At 48.2% G+C, this 15,131-nt stretch overlaps 2 protein-coding genes across 2 annotated transcripts in view; one reads left to right on the top strand and one right to left on the bottom strand.

The window, feature by feature from the left end:
- Positions 1 to 15,131, bottom strand: part of LOC130258245 (EF-hand and coiled-coil domain-containing protein 1-like) — a 37,339-nt gene that overhangs the window by 1,190 nt on the left and 21,018 nt on the right. The gene's annotated exons all lie outside the window — the stretch shown is intronic.
- Positions 1,160 to 3,836, top strand: LOC130258244 (EF-hand and coiled-coil domain-containing protein 1-like). Its single transcript, XM_056501452.1, has 2 exons — positions 1,160 to 2,163; positions 3,426 to 3,836. Exons 1-2 carry the CDS (start codon positions 1,549 to 1,551, stop codon positions 3,834 to 3,836), a joined length of 1,026 nt encoding a protein of 341 aa, XP_056357427.1. The 5' UTR covers positions 1,160 to 1,548.

Raw genomic sequence — 15,131 nt, forward strand, 5'->3', positions numbered from 1 at the left:
AGCTGGGTGCTGGCTGAATCTCTTTAAAGAACTTTTTTCGCACTGAATGTCTCAGGGTCAAAAAATAAAACAATTCTTTAGCACACAATTAATTTTTAGTGTGGGTGGTCACTCAAATTTAAGCAATTTTCCATGGAACATCTTTCCTTTTCGCTAGTACCTACAAAAAGTACATCTGGACATGAAAATCATCACTATTACTGAGATTCAGCTCAAAGCCCAGAAAAGAATCTAGCACAAAATATTCTCCCTGTGTACTGCACAACAAGAAATATTCAGAGGAAAATACAGTGGCAGCTGAGGCTTGTGGAACTCCAGAATACTGAGCCTGCAGAGGAGACAAATAGCCCTGGCAGTGGCTGAGGGGACTTCTCCTCACAGACTCCTCTGAAAATGTGTCCCTTCAGGAAGGGAAGGCTTTTAAACCTTTGCCTTTCCTTCCTCCTGTGCTAAATTTAAGGCTCCTTCTGAGAGAATACTGAGCTACAAACTATTCTCCATTCCTCAAAAAAGCTACTCAGGTGCTCGACTTATCTTCAAGAGCAAAACCAAAGGTGGTCAGAAATTTCCCATCAAAGCCTATTTGCAGAGAAATCCCAGCATATGTGAGCAACTGTTTAGTAGCATCAGTTCACTCAAAAGAAACCAAACCCTGTATAAAGCAGCGTTTTAAATGAACTTGAATTCTTTTTCCTCACATATCGGCTGCACTGGTTTGCTCCTTTTTTCTCTTAGAGAGAATATGAGAACGATTTGCTCTTGACAGGACTCCGTGGATGGCCCCCCAGAGCCGGCTCCTCACCACGCCGTGCCGGGGCTGTTACCGGAGCCTGTTGGCACCGCCTGACTTTGGCAGCGTGTTCAGACCTTGGGCACGGCTGGTGCCACGGTCCCCTCTGGTGCCACGGTCCCCTCTGGCTCCTGCCGTGTCCCTGCCGCTGGAGGAGCCCTGCTCGTGCTGCTGCCTGCGCCCAGCAACGCCGCTCCTACTCCCCAGCCAGAGAGAGACTAAAATCACTGCTTTGGGCAGCCCGTTTGAACGACTTCAACACTTACTCATCCCTAACACAGACCTCGTAACACCCACATACCCACACCAGCAAGTCACCTCATCTACAGGGCTGAGGAAGCCTGAGCGAACAGAAGGCCGCCATTCAAGCACATGGGGTTTTTAATTTAGTGGAAGCACTCACTCGTTGACAAGCCTCACTTGCCAAACAGGATTGCGCGATGCTGTTGTCTCGCTTGCGTTAGAGAGAAAGCAGGGAGACAATAGCTAAGAAATCAGAAGCACTCTTGGGGCTCAGGCTCGGCGGCCAAACGGAGCGGGGTGGCCCCTGCCCGCTCTGGCCGAGTCCCTGCTCCTGCCGGCCAAAGGCGGACGCGGCTCCGTGCGGGGCGAGCCGGGCGCTCCGTGCGCGGCGCTGGAGCGGCCAAAGGCGGCCCCGCCCCGCCCGTCCCGCCCCGCCGCGGGCCGGGGCCGGGGCCGAGCGCTCGGGCGGGCGGCGCTCAGGATGCTCGGGCAGCGCCGCGGGCCGGGCGGGCGCGATGGAGCCGCCTGAGGGCTGGGAGCCCTACGGGCGGCCGGGCCGGCGCACGCAGCGGCTGCTCAGCGCCCTCGGCCGCCGCTACGGGCTGGAGCGCGGCGTGGAGAACGAGACCGTCGTGCTGGCCGCCGGCCCGGAGCAGCACCTGCAGGAGATCTTCCAGCGCCTGCACTGCGCCGGGGCGGGCCGCATCCCCGGCGAGGAGCTCCGCACGCTGTGCCGGGTGCCGGGGCCGCAGGAGGCGGCGGAGCCCGAGCGGTGCGCGGGGCTGTGGGACGGGCTCTCGGCCGAGCTCACCTTCCGCCACTTCCACGCGCGGCTCCGCGGCCACTTCAGCACCCGCGCGGGGCCGCGGCTGCCGCTGGGCCGGGAGAGCGAGCGCATCGAGAGCCAGATCCGCCCGCGCAGCCCCCGCCGCCGCCGCGCCCGCCCCGCCGAGCCCGAGCGGCGGCCGCCGGGGCCCTGCTCCCGGGAGCGCTGCCAGGAGACGGTGGCGCTGGAGCGGGCCGAGGAGCGCATGGCCGAGCTGCTCGAGGAGAAGGGCAGCCTGCGGGAGCTGCTGGAGGACATGCGGGCCGCCCTGCGGAGCAGCGATGCGCGGTGCCTGGCGCTGCAGGTGAGTCCGGGGCGGCTCCTGCACCGCGCTCCGGGGGCGGCTCGGGTGGCCCCGAGCGCTTCAGGAGAGATGCTGCTCCAGGAGGGTCAGTGTTTCTGACCCCTCCGCCTCCAGACTGAGACCCAGCTTGCTCGTTCATGCTCGGCTTTAACTTTTTAGCAAGGTTTACTTACAAAGATTAGGGATTTACCCTTTTAGGAGAACTGTATGGCACCGGTGTGCCATTTAATCTATTTGTGATGAGCACTGTTCAGAGTGTAGGGGAGTTCAGCTTAACAAAGCCACGGGTACAATGCTGCTGCTTCTTCTCGTGCACGTGCAGCCGGGATGTGCTGATACCAGGTGCTGGATATGCACCACTGTAGGGTTTTTCCTGAAGTAAAATAGAGCTTTTGGATTCTTACCTGCACAAGCACATGCAGTGCCTCAGTCATAAGTGCCTCAGAAATATTCCAAGTATGTTTTCTTCAGAGCGTGGTCACAAGGGTTCAGAGTTGGAGCCAGTTCTGTGGGCAGGCAGATGAATGGTCTGGGGCTCCTCTGCAGAGCCCCATTAATTCTGGGGCTGGTTTCTGCTGGTTCTGCTGTACTGGCTCCAGCAAAACACATCCAAACTTAGCAGCAGTGGAATTACTCTGGCATGAAACAGTGTGGAACAGGCAGAGCAGTGAAGGACAGCATGGATCAATTGTTCTGGCAGGTCTGACGAGGTCTGATTTAGTTCTAACACAGCACTCACACAACTCTGCTCCACCTGTGACACTTGCAGTAGATGACTGTTCCTCTTCACAGTGTCCAGCAAGGCAGGTCAAAGACACTTTGACCATTTTCATCTTAAAAGCAGAGAGGAAATCAGCAGCAAACATGAAGTCACCAGTCAGAGGTCCCAGGAAGAATCAAAGGAACAAAGAGGAGAGCTCCAGAACACCCCCAGGTGCTCTGAACAGAACTTCATTGGAAATATTTTTTCAGCCCACTACTTGACTCCTGAGTACAGCCCATAATAATGACATTAACGCTCTGCAGGAACTTGTGCAATAACATATAGTGAGTAGGTTGAGTATTAAACTTATAGCTCGGTATTAAAAGCTACTTAGCAGAGATTGTTTCCTTGTCTCAGTATTTGGCAAAGGTCAAGTAGCCTTAGTTGCTGATCAACTAGATGTGATTTTTAAAAAGTCCAACAAAGCACAATCCATCCACTTTCAGTGTTAATGAAAACACATCAATTTCTCCCTGCTTTGTGCTCCTGGTCATTACAGGTGGGACTGCAGAAGAGCCGTGCCAGCCATAAAGAAGAAGGATCCTGCTTCATAGGGAGTAAGAGACCATTAACACAGAAGCACTGCCAGACCAAGTGCCTCCAAAGTGTCCTGAAGGAAATGGAGCTCGTGCACAGCTCCAGGGATGGGCAGATTGGAGAAGCCATCAGGTTCAGTCAGGAGCTGGAGAAGGAGCTGAAGAGCTCTCAGGAAGCTCTGGTCAGCCTGGAGGATTGCAACCGTAACCTGAAGAGGGAGCAGGCAGGGATGAGGAGGAAGGTGGAAGAGGCCAGACACGCTGTCCTGAACAGTCTTGGCAAAGTGAAGGAGCTGGAAGTGAGAGCTAACGAGGTGCCCCATCTGCAAGGATACATTCAGCAGCTGGAATCACAACTGCAGCACTACAGGTAGGTCGGAGTCTGTCCAAAAGTGCCTGTAAAATCACAGTGCTGGGACACAAGGGAGTTTGAGAATCTCTGCTTGTGCTTATTGAATGTTCTCCAAAACACCTTGTAAAATGTAGCCAGAGGGAAATGAGAAGCTGCTTGTGCATTTCCTTGGCTGGGGTCTGTAGGAGATCTGGGAGCCTTCCAGGCCAAAGTGAGGGTGCAGATCTACAGAGAGCTGAAGTTACTCCTCAGACACACAAGGACAGAACTCAACACGGTAACGCTTCAAGAAAGGCCCAAAACAAGTTCCTGACAGTCCTTCAGAAAGCATTTCCAGCACACTTGTTTTTTTCACTGCATTTCCTGGTCGTTAGGTCCCATCCCAAGCCAGCTGTAATCAGCTGGCTGACACTCCATTTCATAAAGAAGCTGTTCAGCATGTCCTGGGAATTGGGGAAAAGCACACAAGGGCAATTTCTGGCCAGTGGTTTCAAACTTGCTGTGACTTCATTGCTTCTTCACTAACAGACTAGGTAATAGAAGAGAGAAGGTGAAATGTTCTGAAACCCACCAAATAATATAGTGGGAATCTCAATCAAAAAACATTAGGCAACTAAACCCCACTTTTGAAATAGCATAAACAAATCTTTCCAGAAGTCAGAAAGTTGGTCATGAATTTAATAGTCCGCTGCTTTTGTGTTTTTTTGTCTCACTTGACAAAACTTGGACTCACTGAAGGTTATCAAGTGTTAGGCATTTTGGACCAAGTTTCAGATTGATCTATGGAATAAAATCTAGTTTATATTTTCACTGACCCAAAGCAAAACCAGGATTTTTATATATTTTTTACTTGCACTATTAAATCTAGTATTTTAATAAATTGCATCTTCTGAAGACCTTACCTCTTCCTAAACTCACAGTTCTTCTGTTTGCTTCTAAGAAGAATTCATAGTGAGTTATTTGTGGCATCATAGTTAATGTAGTGTTGGATGAAGTGAGGGAATTCTAAAAATAAACATTTGATCCAGTGTCTATCTGTGAGTATTGCGTATGTTAATACTTGCATGCTTGTAGAAGATCAAAGGAAAGAAAAGCATTTTTTTAAATGTTTGTAGGATTTAAAGGGAGGGAACGTAATGTTCAAGGTAACTGTCAGGGGTCTCTGGATGAATGAAACAACTCCTGGTGCTAAAAGGGACCACAAAACTTGTCAGGTCTGTCACGTTCTCCTAGGCACCAAAGATTTAAGATGGGTTCTTATCCTATGGAATTGCTTTTGCAAAGTACAGTGAAGGATAAAAAAGATCACCTTGAAACAGGTTAAAGGCAATAAGCAATGTCCACTGGCCTTGCAGAGCAGGAACTTGATGGGTTACATCAAAACAAAGAGTTTAGAAATGTAAATTATATGCTCCTTGTAAGATGGCCTTCATTTGTAATATTTACTTAGAAGTTGCATGCTAATTTAAAGTGAATGTCAAGCTCAGGAATGGTGCTGGACTGACCATTTGGGAACTACACCCCAATTTTAGCCCTGGGGCAGATTTAGCAGAGGCCCAGGCCAGCTTCCACCCTTTGGGATTCTCTGTTGGCCATGAAGCACTTGCACCTCCCCATCCAGGTCAAACAGCTCTTGGTGTAAACAGTTTAACTCAGAGATGCATAATGATAATTGGGACTTGCATGCCTGTGGTCATGTTGCATAACACATGGAATCCCATCACTCCTCGTGTTCCCAGGGTGGCACAGAGGTGCCCAAAGTGGCAGAAAATGGTGAATAAGCAGCGCAGAGCTGTGTGTTAGGGTGGGAAAGGTTCAGCAGCAGCTCTGCCCCACACAGCCTTGGCTGTCCCAGCTTGTCCCGCTGCCTCCGCTTGCTCCCACTGGGGCTCAGGCAGCTCAAACTCCTCCTGCTCAGACAGAATCACTTTCTCCTGATGGGCAGGAGCCCACAGCCATGGGTGCAGCTCGGGTGAGCTGCTGGGAGTGCTTGGTGAGGGGAAGAGATGGCTTGGCTGAGGTGTGGAGAGGGAGGGACAGCTGAGAACCCGCAGGGCTCTGACTGTCACTTGGCAAGGCTGTCACTTGTCCTGTTGGTTAAACCAGGCTGTGTTTCAGATGCTGTTACTGCAGTGTGAGTCATGTCAGGCTGTGTTTCAGATGCTGTTACCTGTACTGTGAGTTCTGTCAGGCTGTGTTTCAGTTGCTGTTACTGCAGTGTGAGTTCTGTCAGGCTGTATTTCAGTTGTTGTTACCTGTACTGTTGTTTAAGCCAGGCTGTGTTTCAGTCACCACTCCAGTGAACAGTATTCTCCCTTGGCAGGTGCCACACAGAGTTTGTGAGCTGCGTGGTATTTGGCAAGAACTAATGCTGCAAGGTAGTGGTGGAGGGAAATGGGGGCATTTGGGTGTTCTGCAGAAAGATTTGACAATTGCAGATATCTCTCCTGAGAGTTCTGCAATAACTGTCTTGGTGAGCCACAGGCTTCCTCCATCTAAAGTCAAATTTCTTCCAGAGAGGATCATATTCAAGAATGAGTCCAATCTCTGGGCTTTACACACTGTTTATAGTTTCATATTTATAAAGGAAATGATTTCTTCTTTTAGGTTTAGATTTTAAGTGCTCTTTTAGCATCTAAATCCCTCTTCTGGCCCTTCATCTGAGACCTACTTGCTGTCACTTAGATCTGGAATCCCATCCATGAATTTAAGTTATAATCCCTAGTACAGGAAACCACACAGTTTGCATTTAGTCAAGATAGTATTTTAGTATCTGCAAGTGATTAAACATTGTCCTGAATTGGAGTGTGTAATTGTAATCACCTATTCCTGATTTAACTTTCCAGATTCGTGTTCCTGCAAATCTGTATGACTTAAACATGAACTTTTTCTGAGTGCACAGGTTCCTGTGCCAGGGTTTGAAATGTCCCTCTCCCTTCATACATTCCTAAGACAGTCTGGTTGGCCAAATGGTTCATAATTCTTGTCTTCAGGTGCCCATCCTAATCTTCCTACCCTGATGAGTATGTCAGATTTCTCTCTGGACTATCTTTCACCTTTTATTTTTTAATCCCTGTCAAGTTAGTGAATCAGCTCATCTTTAAAGGTAAATTTCAATAAAATCCTTAGTGAAAAGCTTGAGTTCAATTCATTTCAGAGGAAAAAGACATCACAAGAAATTACATATTTATTATTGATACTACATTAAAAGTGCATCATTCCCATTGCCTGATTATTACAGGGGAGTTTAGAAAGTCAGGCAAGTCCCATTTTTTTGCAGTTCCCAAGGAGTTATTCCCAGAAAACAAATCATTGAGCTCTCTGCCCTAAATTCCCTTTTTTTCCCCCACTAGGTTTTGCTCCAGCACAAGGTGACACCAGCCATATATTCTAATATAGTCCTGTGATTTCCAAGTATTGTTTATAAAAATAACACACATGAAAATGTTACTAGAGTAAAAATTTCACATCTACTGCTTCTGTCATCCATTGAGCCATTTGCCCTGTCAGAAAAGGTAATTGGATTGGTTTGACATGAATTGTTCTTGCCAAATAGGAGTTGGCTCTGTTTTCTATACCACATTGGAGATGGCTTAGAAATTGATTCTTTAATAAATTGTCCATATTCTTTTTTTCTTTCATAGCACTGGAGGGAATAGAACAATTTAACAAGCATGGTTTTGATCCCAGTGTAACAAAGAAAAAGAAAGGTCATTTAGAATGCAAATAAACTTCAGAATAGAGGTTTTCACAGAGGGTTTATGTTGCTGCATTAGTCACCAGCACAGTAATTGCATAGGTAATTAGTGAAGGAGGTCATAAAGTAGCAAAAATGCTTCCCATATGCATGGTCTGTCTCCCAGGTTACTTAATTATCCATCAGCATTTCTATGTGTTCATGAGTAGGAATCCTTCTGGCATGGAGTGCAGAGAGGTTTGTTCCAGCCCCTCATATTCTCCTGTAAATATGAAGACTGCGGCCTCTAGCATCATTTTCTCCATTTATTTATTTCATCAGTGTCAGTTTGTCTAAAAAGTTATGCTTTAGGTTATCTTATACTGGAAACTGTTCAGTTTGTTGTGTTTTTCTTTCAGGAGACAGTGCCTTGATCCTTTCAATAATTTCTCAGGTTATCATTCACTCTGTGAGATAGAGCAAGGTGGACCAAACAGGTCCAATGAATAATCCAAGAACAGGAGGGAAATGTGGAAATATTCCTAACTGATACAGGATCAGCTCCATTAAGTGTAGAAAAAAGGCCCTGGGAAGCAAACACTGATCCACCACAGAAGGTGTCTGTAGTAGGTTATTTCCAGTCAGAATGATCATGATTTCTATTTAGGCACCCTAGAACTCTTCTTCTACTTTAGTAATTGGACACTAAGGAAAATCTGGACAATTTTTGCTTGACTGCTGTCATCAATACCAACTCCTTGCTGTTGTGAGGTGAGGGGCATCTTGGCAATTTGTCCAGGTGGCACAAAATTTGAGAGGAGGCTTTGTGTGTGTGTGTGTGTGTGCTGGACAGACCTGCAGGTGATAAAGACATCCTTGGACAGGAGCAGGGAGCAGAGACTGATGGCACTGAGTTCAGAGAGTAAATGAAATGTTAAATTTGCAGAGCCTCATCTGTGAAAGCACTCAGATTCTTCTGGGTGAACAGATGTCATCTCATTTCATTTTCTAACTTTGCCTGGAGCTGATACTGTTTTCTACTAAAGACTGTAAGGAGTTTTGTATTACAGAAAAGTCTGCCAAAAGCCCCAGAGCTTCAAGTTTTGCAAGAAGTTAGCTGTAGCAGGTGAATCTATTGCCATCATATGAAGCTTAGACTACTTGTGGGTCTCTAGTCCTAGAAGAATCATAGGCTAAGTAAGCAAATAATATCACTCTCATTGGGAACACTTTAAAGGAGCATTTTGATTTCACAAGAAAGGATGATGGAAGGTATTGTGATTTATGGTAAAGAGAACCATACAGAGCAATTTAAATAGATTCATATGGCAGTGTAGAAAATGTAAAGCATCTCACTCTGTGGAAAGGGACTACTTGTATTTCAAATGCAAGAGTCTTTCAGCTTCCCATAATAATAATAGCAAAGGCTTGACTTCAAATCCAGTCCCATAATTGCAAGTTCATTTATCCCCAAGGAACTGCAGTATTTATCCCCAGTGTGCTGTGGCACTGGAAGTGTGGCCATTTCCCTGCCTTTTTCCATGCTGGGCTCTTCCTGGCAGTGTTTATGGCTGGGAGGCTTTCCCTGGCTTCTCCCTAACTCCTCCTTTATGTGCCTGGCCGCGTTTGCTGTGTGGGAGAGAAGCAGTGGCAGTGCCACACACAGGCACACCCCTGTGTCTGTCCCTCCTTGCTCCGTTTGCTGGCCCTGCTGGAGCTGTCCCTGCTCATCCCTTGCTGGGCATGGAGGGGTGGCAGTGCCCTGCCAGCCCTGCTGCAGCACAGTGACAAACCCCAGCCCAAGGCAGAGCTGGGGCTGTCAGCCCTGCCCAGCGAGCCCTGCCCCTCCCAGCTGCCTCCTCCGCCCTTTGTGCATGATTTGGATCATGCTGACCCCTCCTACACCGGAGGGATTCGTTTTGCCAAGGGGATGTGCAGTCAGTGTTCCTGCAGCTTTCCTTCCCGGAATCAGTGCCTGGAGATTCAGGCAGCAGCTTGGTGACAGCTGTGCACGTCCCTCCTTCATCTGCCTGCCCTGACTTTGGACAGTGCTCCCAGTACCAGACTCTCTTACAGGAGCTTTCTAGGTGCTCAGCAGATTGCCTGTCTTGTCTTATGTCCCTCTCAAAAAAGATGGATTTCACACACAAACATCACTTGAAAGAAAAATCTTCCTCCCTGACCCCTTTCAAACCCAAACACGAGAGAGGCTGTGACCCTCAGAAAGCAGAGCTCCCAGTCCAGAGCCTCTGATCTGGGCTTACAGCAAGAACCAGCACCAGGCAGGGTCCTGGGTCATAACCCACCTTCAACCACACTGTAAATACCCTCGTGTTCCTCAGGACACTGCCAGGAGCAGAGGCACCCAGGGGAGCCTGTCAAGCAGCATTTAAACCTGCCTGGACTCTGAGGAGCCTGGGCTGAGCTGATAAATGCCACTGATGGGAGGAAATACAGTACAGGCAACTCCTGCACTTCCAGTGACACAAGGCAGGTACTCAGCAGCCCTGCAAAAATTTCTTCTGTTTGGGACTCCTGCTGAATCCCTGCCCATGCTTGCTGTGCTGTTCCCTTCCTTCTCCTGGGTATCCTTTCAACTTTGTCAGTGTCTCATCTGCCTGCTTAGCAGAAGGATTAAAATCCAGACTGGTATTTGCCTGTCCCGTGCCTGCCTGGGGGTATCCACTTTGTGGTATACTCAGCACGTTTCCCTGGATCTGCCTGGGAATCTGAACCTCAGCTGTTCAGAACTGCAGCCTCTGAAAAAACCTAAGGAAAGCTTCAGTCACATGCTAAGGAAAGTGAAAAAAGCAGAAAAAAAGTGCTAGAAAGGGATGTCCTGCACTATAAGTAAACTTGGGTTAAATGGATCTGGTTTTACAGATTCATGTCCTGAGATAATCCCAGACTGGGAATGCAAAGACTGATTGAGGCTGTGAGGGGGAGAAGGAGGGCAGGAGGAGGAGCTGGTCAATGTATCTGCTTCAGTCCTTCATTACAGAGCAGAGATATCCAGGTATACCTAGTTGCACCTCCCCTATGGCAGGGGAACTTCAAAACCACTTAAAGATCAACTTTAAGGTCCCTTCCAACCCAAACCACTCTCTAATTCTATGATACTTTCACAATTCCAGATGCGAAATCGAAGCTGTGTGCTCAAGTCAAGCAACCTGAGAGTTGTAAAATGCATCAAGAGACTGGCTTTAGCTCAGAGACCTGGTCTCTGAAAGAAGAATTTTTATATATTTCTATGGCTTTTCATAAGCTGAAAATGTGGCAAATTCTGATAAAAAGGAATTGGTTTGTGTGGCCTTAAGGCATCACAAAGTTAATGTCCAACTTCAGAGACTGAAAACATAAAGCATGGACTGAAGCTCGACCATTATTGCAGTATCTGTATCCCAGGATCTGCCTGTGTTCTGTGCACCATTCCACAGAGGTACAGACTTTGTAAAAAAAGAAATGGTTGGCCAATAAATGCCAAATGGAAGCTTTGAGCCCAAGGCATCATTAGGAAGTTACTTCTGTGGAGCAAACAACTTCTGCCTTCACAGAATCGTACTTCAGCCACTTGAAAAACAAGGTGTAGAGGCTGTGACTGACTGTGGGTTGCAGTCCCTGCTTGTTTGAGGAGAAAAATAGGAAACTTGAAAATTAAAGAAGTACAAAGCTTTTGATGTAAATACTATATGGGATATGAGTGATGTAAGCTTTGGTTTCACATCAAAACTCCATCACTAAGGATCTAAGATGCTTAGAGTTTAGACCTGTACTGTTTGTAAAATCGAGGAACTGTTGATCCCTAATGTTTGGCACTTCTTTTGAAGTATTAAAAGTCATTTATGCTTAAATGGCAGTTCTCCAGTCTTACCAGTTAGGGCCCTACTTCTGCAAGCAGCAATATCTTGCATCAAACAAGTATTTTCTCCTAGTTAGGATGCACCTTGCTTATAATCCAAATTACCTCTGTATCAAACGTTGTTTTTAGAACAGAATGCCAATGCTGGGAAGGCAGAATTTATTCCTTCTCCTTCCAACCAGAGGCAGCTTTCCTGTGGCAGATTCCCATGGAGCAGCTAACTTAATGGATCTCTGTTTCCTGAGGGAACATGACTCCCAGAGCAGAAATCACCAGGAAGTAATTTAATTGATGCTTTGCTACCTCATGTCCTCAAGCCAAACCTTTAATTCTATTAATCCACATTTACCTGTCATTATATCCAGGGAACAAGCAGCAAATATCTCCTCAACAGAGCAGTGACTCCATGGGCAGCACCCACAAAAACCTGAGCCCTCCAGTTTGTCTGGTCAATGCCTAAAAGGCAGAGCTGAATTCTTCCCTTCTCTAAAGAAAGAAAAGGCAGAGGGGGGAGAAGGAGCAGCTCTGCTCCTTGCCATGAGAAAGGAGCTGCCAAAGCATCACCTTCTTCCATCCTTCCTCCCTGGGCAGCCTTTTTCTGGCTGTTCTGGGTTGGTGTTATGTCTGCTCCTCTCCCGCCCCCACACCTCGCTGTCTGCATGGAGCTGCTGCCGGTGCCCTTTTCCCCCCCCAGAGGGGGTGGGGCCCCGGGGCTGTGCTTGCTTGGCTTGCCCTGCTGCCCCGGCTGCTGCTGCTGCTTGCTGCGCTAGCTACCCCGGCCGCTGCTTCTGCCCCGCTGCTTTTGCCCTATTGCTTCTGCCCCGCTGCTGCTGCTGCTGCCCCGGCTCTGCCCTGGCTGCTGCGTTTCCCCTCCCGCTTCTCTCCTTCAGCTCCAAGATCTGTACCGGCTCCGGACGGGACCTGAGCATCAGAGACTGACTCCGGAGCCTGCCCAAGAAGCTTCTCGCCCTTCCCAGCAGCGACCGTCTCTCACTTGGGTGAAAACAGTTCTTTTGTCATCTGGGATTGTACTTTCCTGTTGCTAGGAAGTGTTTTTCTTGTGTTTGTTAATTAACAAGTTTTTTCCACTTTTCCCCCCGAGTAAAATTCTCTCCGAGCCCAGTGGGGGGGAGGAATTGTGAGGGGGGTTTATTTTGGGGGGCTCCTTTGGAGGCTTTCCCCCAGTTTTGTCCTAAACTTGGACACTGGCCCAGGCAGCTCCAATCACAGCGTGCTGCTGAGGGATGGAGCTGCAGAGAGCACTCGTGGGCAGTGGGATGGACAGGGCCAGGCAGGCACAGCTCAGCTCTGGCTTCCTCCAGCTCATGGGCAGAGGCTGCTGCCTGCCCAGCCACGGTGGGCAGAGAAATCCCTCCCTTCTCCAGCCCTAATCCTGCCGGGGAGGCTCCTGCAGGGAGAACAGCAGCAGCCAGGTGTGGATGTCACCTGTGCTCCGGGGCTGTCCTTGCCATGGGCACCTGAATCTCCTCAGGCAGCCTGCAGAGAGGCTCTACATGAAATCTAAATTGCTGAGTTTAATTGAGTTGTGTTCTAGCTGCTCACAATAGGTAAGATGAATGTGAGCTGGGAGAGCTGCTGAGGCACATCAAGAAAACCAGGCACTGGATTGTTTTTAAAGGCACGTTTATGTACCATCCATCAACTCAACATGCAGAGACCCATGTTCACTTTCAGGGCTTTACTATATTTGATGAAGTTAAGGAAACCAATGCTCTTGGATTTTGGTTTGCATTTTAACCAAGATTAGAATGAAGCAACTTTTCAGTGACAAAAGTCCTCCCAGAGCTCTGGGAACATATGCTGCCGTGCAAGCTTTGCAAAAAATGCTTCACTTTTCCCATTACATTTTAAGTGAAACTGTAAACCCGTGATCTAGCCCAGAATATAATATATAAATTGCCAGGTCAGAGGTGAGTGCTATAAAGCAGGTGCAAAAAAGCTTCTGTGGCTTAGATTGTGTATCCTTAATTTAAAGGGCTTCCCCTCTGTGGGAAATAACATAGTGATTTGTGTCATTATGAAAATACCCCATGGGATCAATATAAACAAGAATATTGAATCCAAAGTAAAGCATGGACATGAGACATAAGAATATTTAATCACTTTGTAAATTGTCAATTTTTGAAAAATTATTTTCACTATAATCATGAATTGTATCCACTTTTATGGATAAGGAAAATGTGAGCTTGTTTGGACATGGGCAGGCTTGTCCCTGCTGTTACCTGCCTTCTAGGAGTGTAACCTGAAACATGTTTGAGCCTTGTCCAAACCTTGTGGAGGTTTGTAGCCACAGCTGCTGGAGTGATAACCAGCATGTTGGGGCTTGCTCGAACTTGTACCCCAGCACAGTGGGCACGTCACAGCCCACCAAGAAACTGCCTATAGAAGGGGCAGTGACCCGGGGGAGGACGGATGTGTTGGTGGAGAGCAGACTCCTCACATCCCCAGCGCTGCTTTGCCTGTTCCTTATAAATGAACTAATAAATTGCCTTATTGATTGACCTCCCCGATAGTGGTGAGTAATTTATAACACCATTCTTCCTTGATTAAAGAAATTCATCTGCGCACACTGGTAAGGTGAAATGCATTGCAAATGCATTCTAGATTTTCTATTTTAGAAGAATAATTTGTGCTTCAAAAGCAGCACCCTATCTGATGTTACACCCCAGGATATATCAGATGGTTTCTCTCTCATTAAACCATGCAGAAGAGACCATCACTCAGAGAGGAGTCTGAACCAATCCCTCCAACTAAAAGCAGTGAAATTCCAGCTCGGTAATTTGATTCACGCCTCAACAAAATGTGCATTTCGATCACAAAGCTTGGATTCAGATCAGAATATCCACTGAGGGAGAGCAGGATATCTAACTTTTGTTGTAACCCATGCACACCCTGAGATCCTGAGAAATTTTCTGGTCTCAGGGTGGACCAGGAGGGGCAGCTGTTTGGAGAAGGGTGGGTCCTGAAGCAGCTCCAAAACCCTGGGCATTTCCCCTGTCCTTACCCATGTCTTTGAGAAATATTGCCTGGAGAAGACCAGCACAACACAGAGGAATTATCCCATGTAGTCTCAGGGGTTCATGGACTGAGCAACCCGGGGCCAAGATGCCCCAGGCCCCAGCTCTGGGGGAAACAGAGAACATCCTGGCTGTATCCAGCGAGCTGCCAGCTCAGCAGTGGAGCACAGCACGGGCTCACACTCCCCATTGCTCCCACAGATGCAGGTGGCACCTCAACACATGTTCAAAATATCTGGAAAAAGCATGAGAAGAGATTTCTGCCGGGGAACACACTGTTTGGATAAGTTAATGGCCATTGTGGCTGGAGGGGCAGTGTTCCTGATGATGTTCTTTGCTGGAATCTGGTATTCCTGCAAGAGGAAATGGTGAGTGCTTTGCTGATCTCTGCCTCAAAAAGCTTCTTTTAAAGGCTGCTGATAGGAAACTTTCCCAGTGAGTCTGCTATGGAGTTGTGGGTGGTCAGTGGTTGTCCACATAACTCTGCTGAGGGTTCTGCTGCTGCCCAGTGCTTTCAGTGGCCTCCCAATTGCTGGGCCTCGTCCTGGGGAGCCGCTGGGGCTGCAGCCAGTGCTGGCTCCCACTGAGGCTGCGTGGCCAAGAGCAGCCCCAGGAGCAGCGGGCAGAGGCAGAGCAAGGTGGGGAGGAGAAAGAGCGGGGAGCAGATTGCCCTTGAAAGGCAGAGGCGCTCTGGGGCCCGCTCCTGGCCAGGGACCCTGCCCAGAGCCATCCCCTGCTGGCCGG

The sequence above is a fragment of the Oenanthe melanoleuca genome, chromosome 12 (genome assembly GCF_029582105.1).
Source record: "Oenanthe melanoleuca isolate GR-GAL-2019-014 chromosome 12, OMel1.0, whole genome shotgun sequence".
Lineage (NCBI taxonomy): Eukaryota > Metazoa > Chordata > Aves > Passeriformes > Muscicapidae > Oenanthe > Oenanthe melanoleuca.

What these genes read in the sequence shown, in the direction of transcription:
- LOC130258244 (XM_056501452.1), top strand. Translation starts at nt 1,549, where the DNA reads ATGGAGCCGCCTGAGGGCTGGGAGCCCTACGGGCGGCCGGGCCGGCGC. An exon ending in CGCGGTGCCTGGCGCTGCAG is followed by an intron (nt 2,164 to 3,425) that starts GTGAGTCCGGGG and finishes TGGTCATTACAG; the next exon opens with GTGGGACTGCAGAAGAGCCG.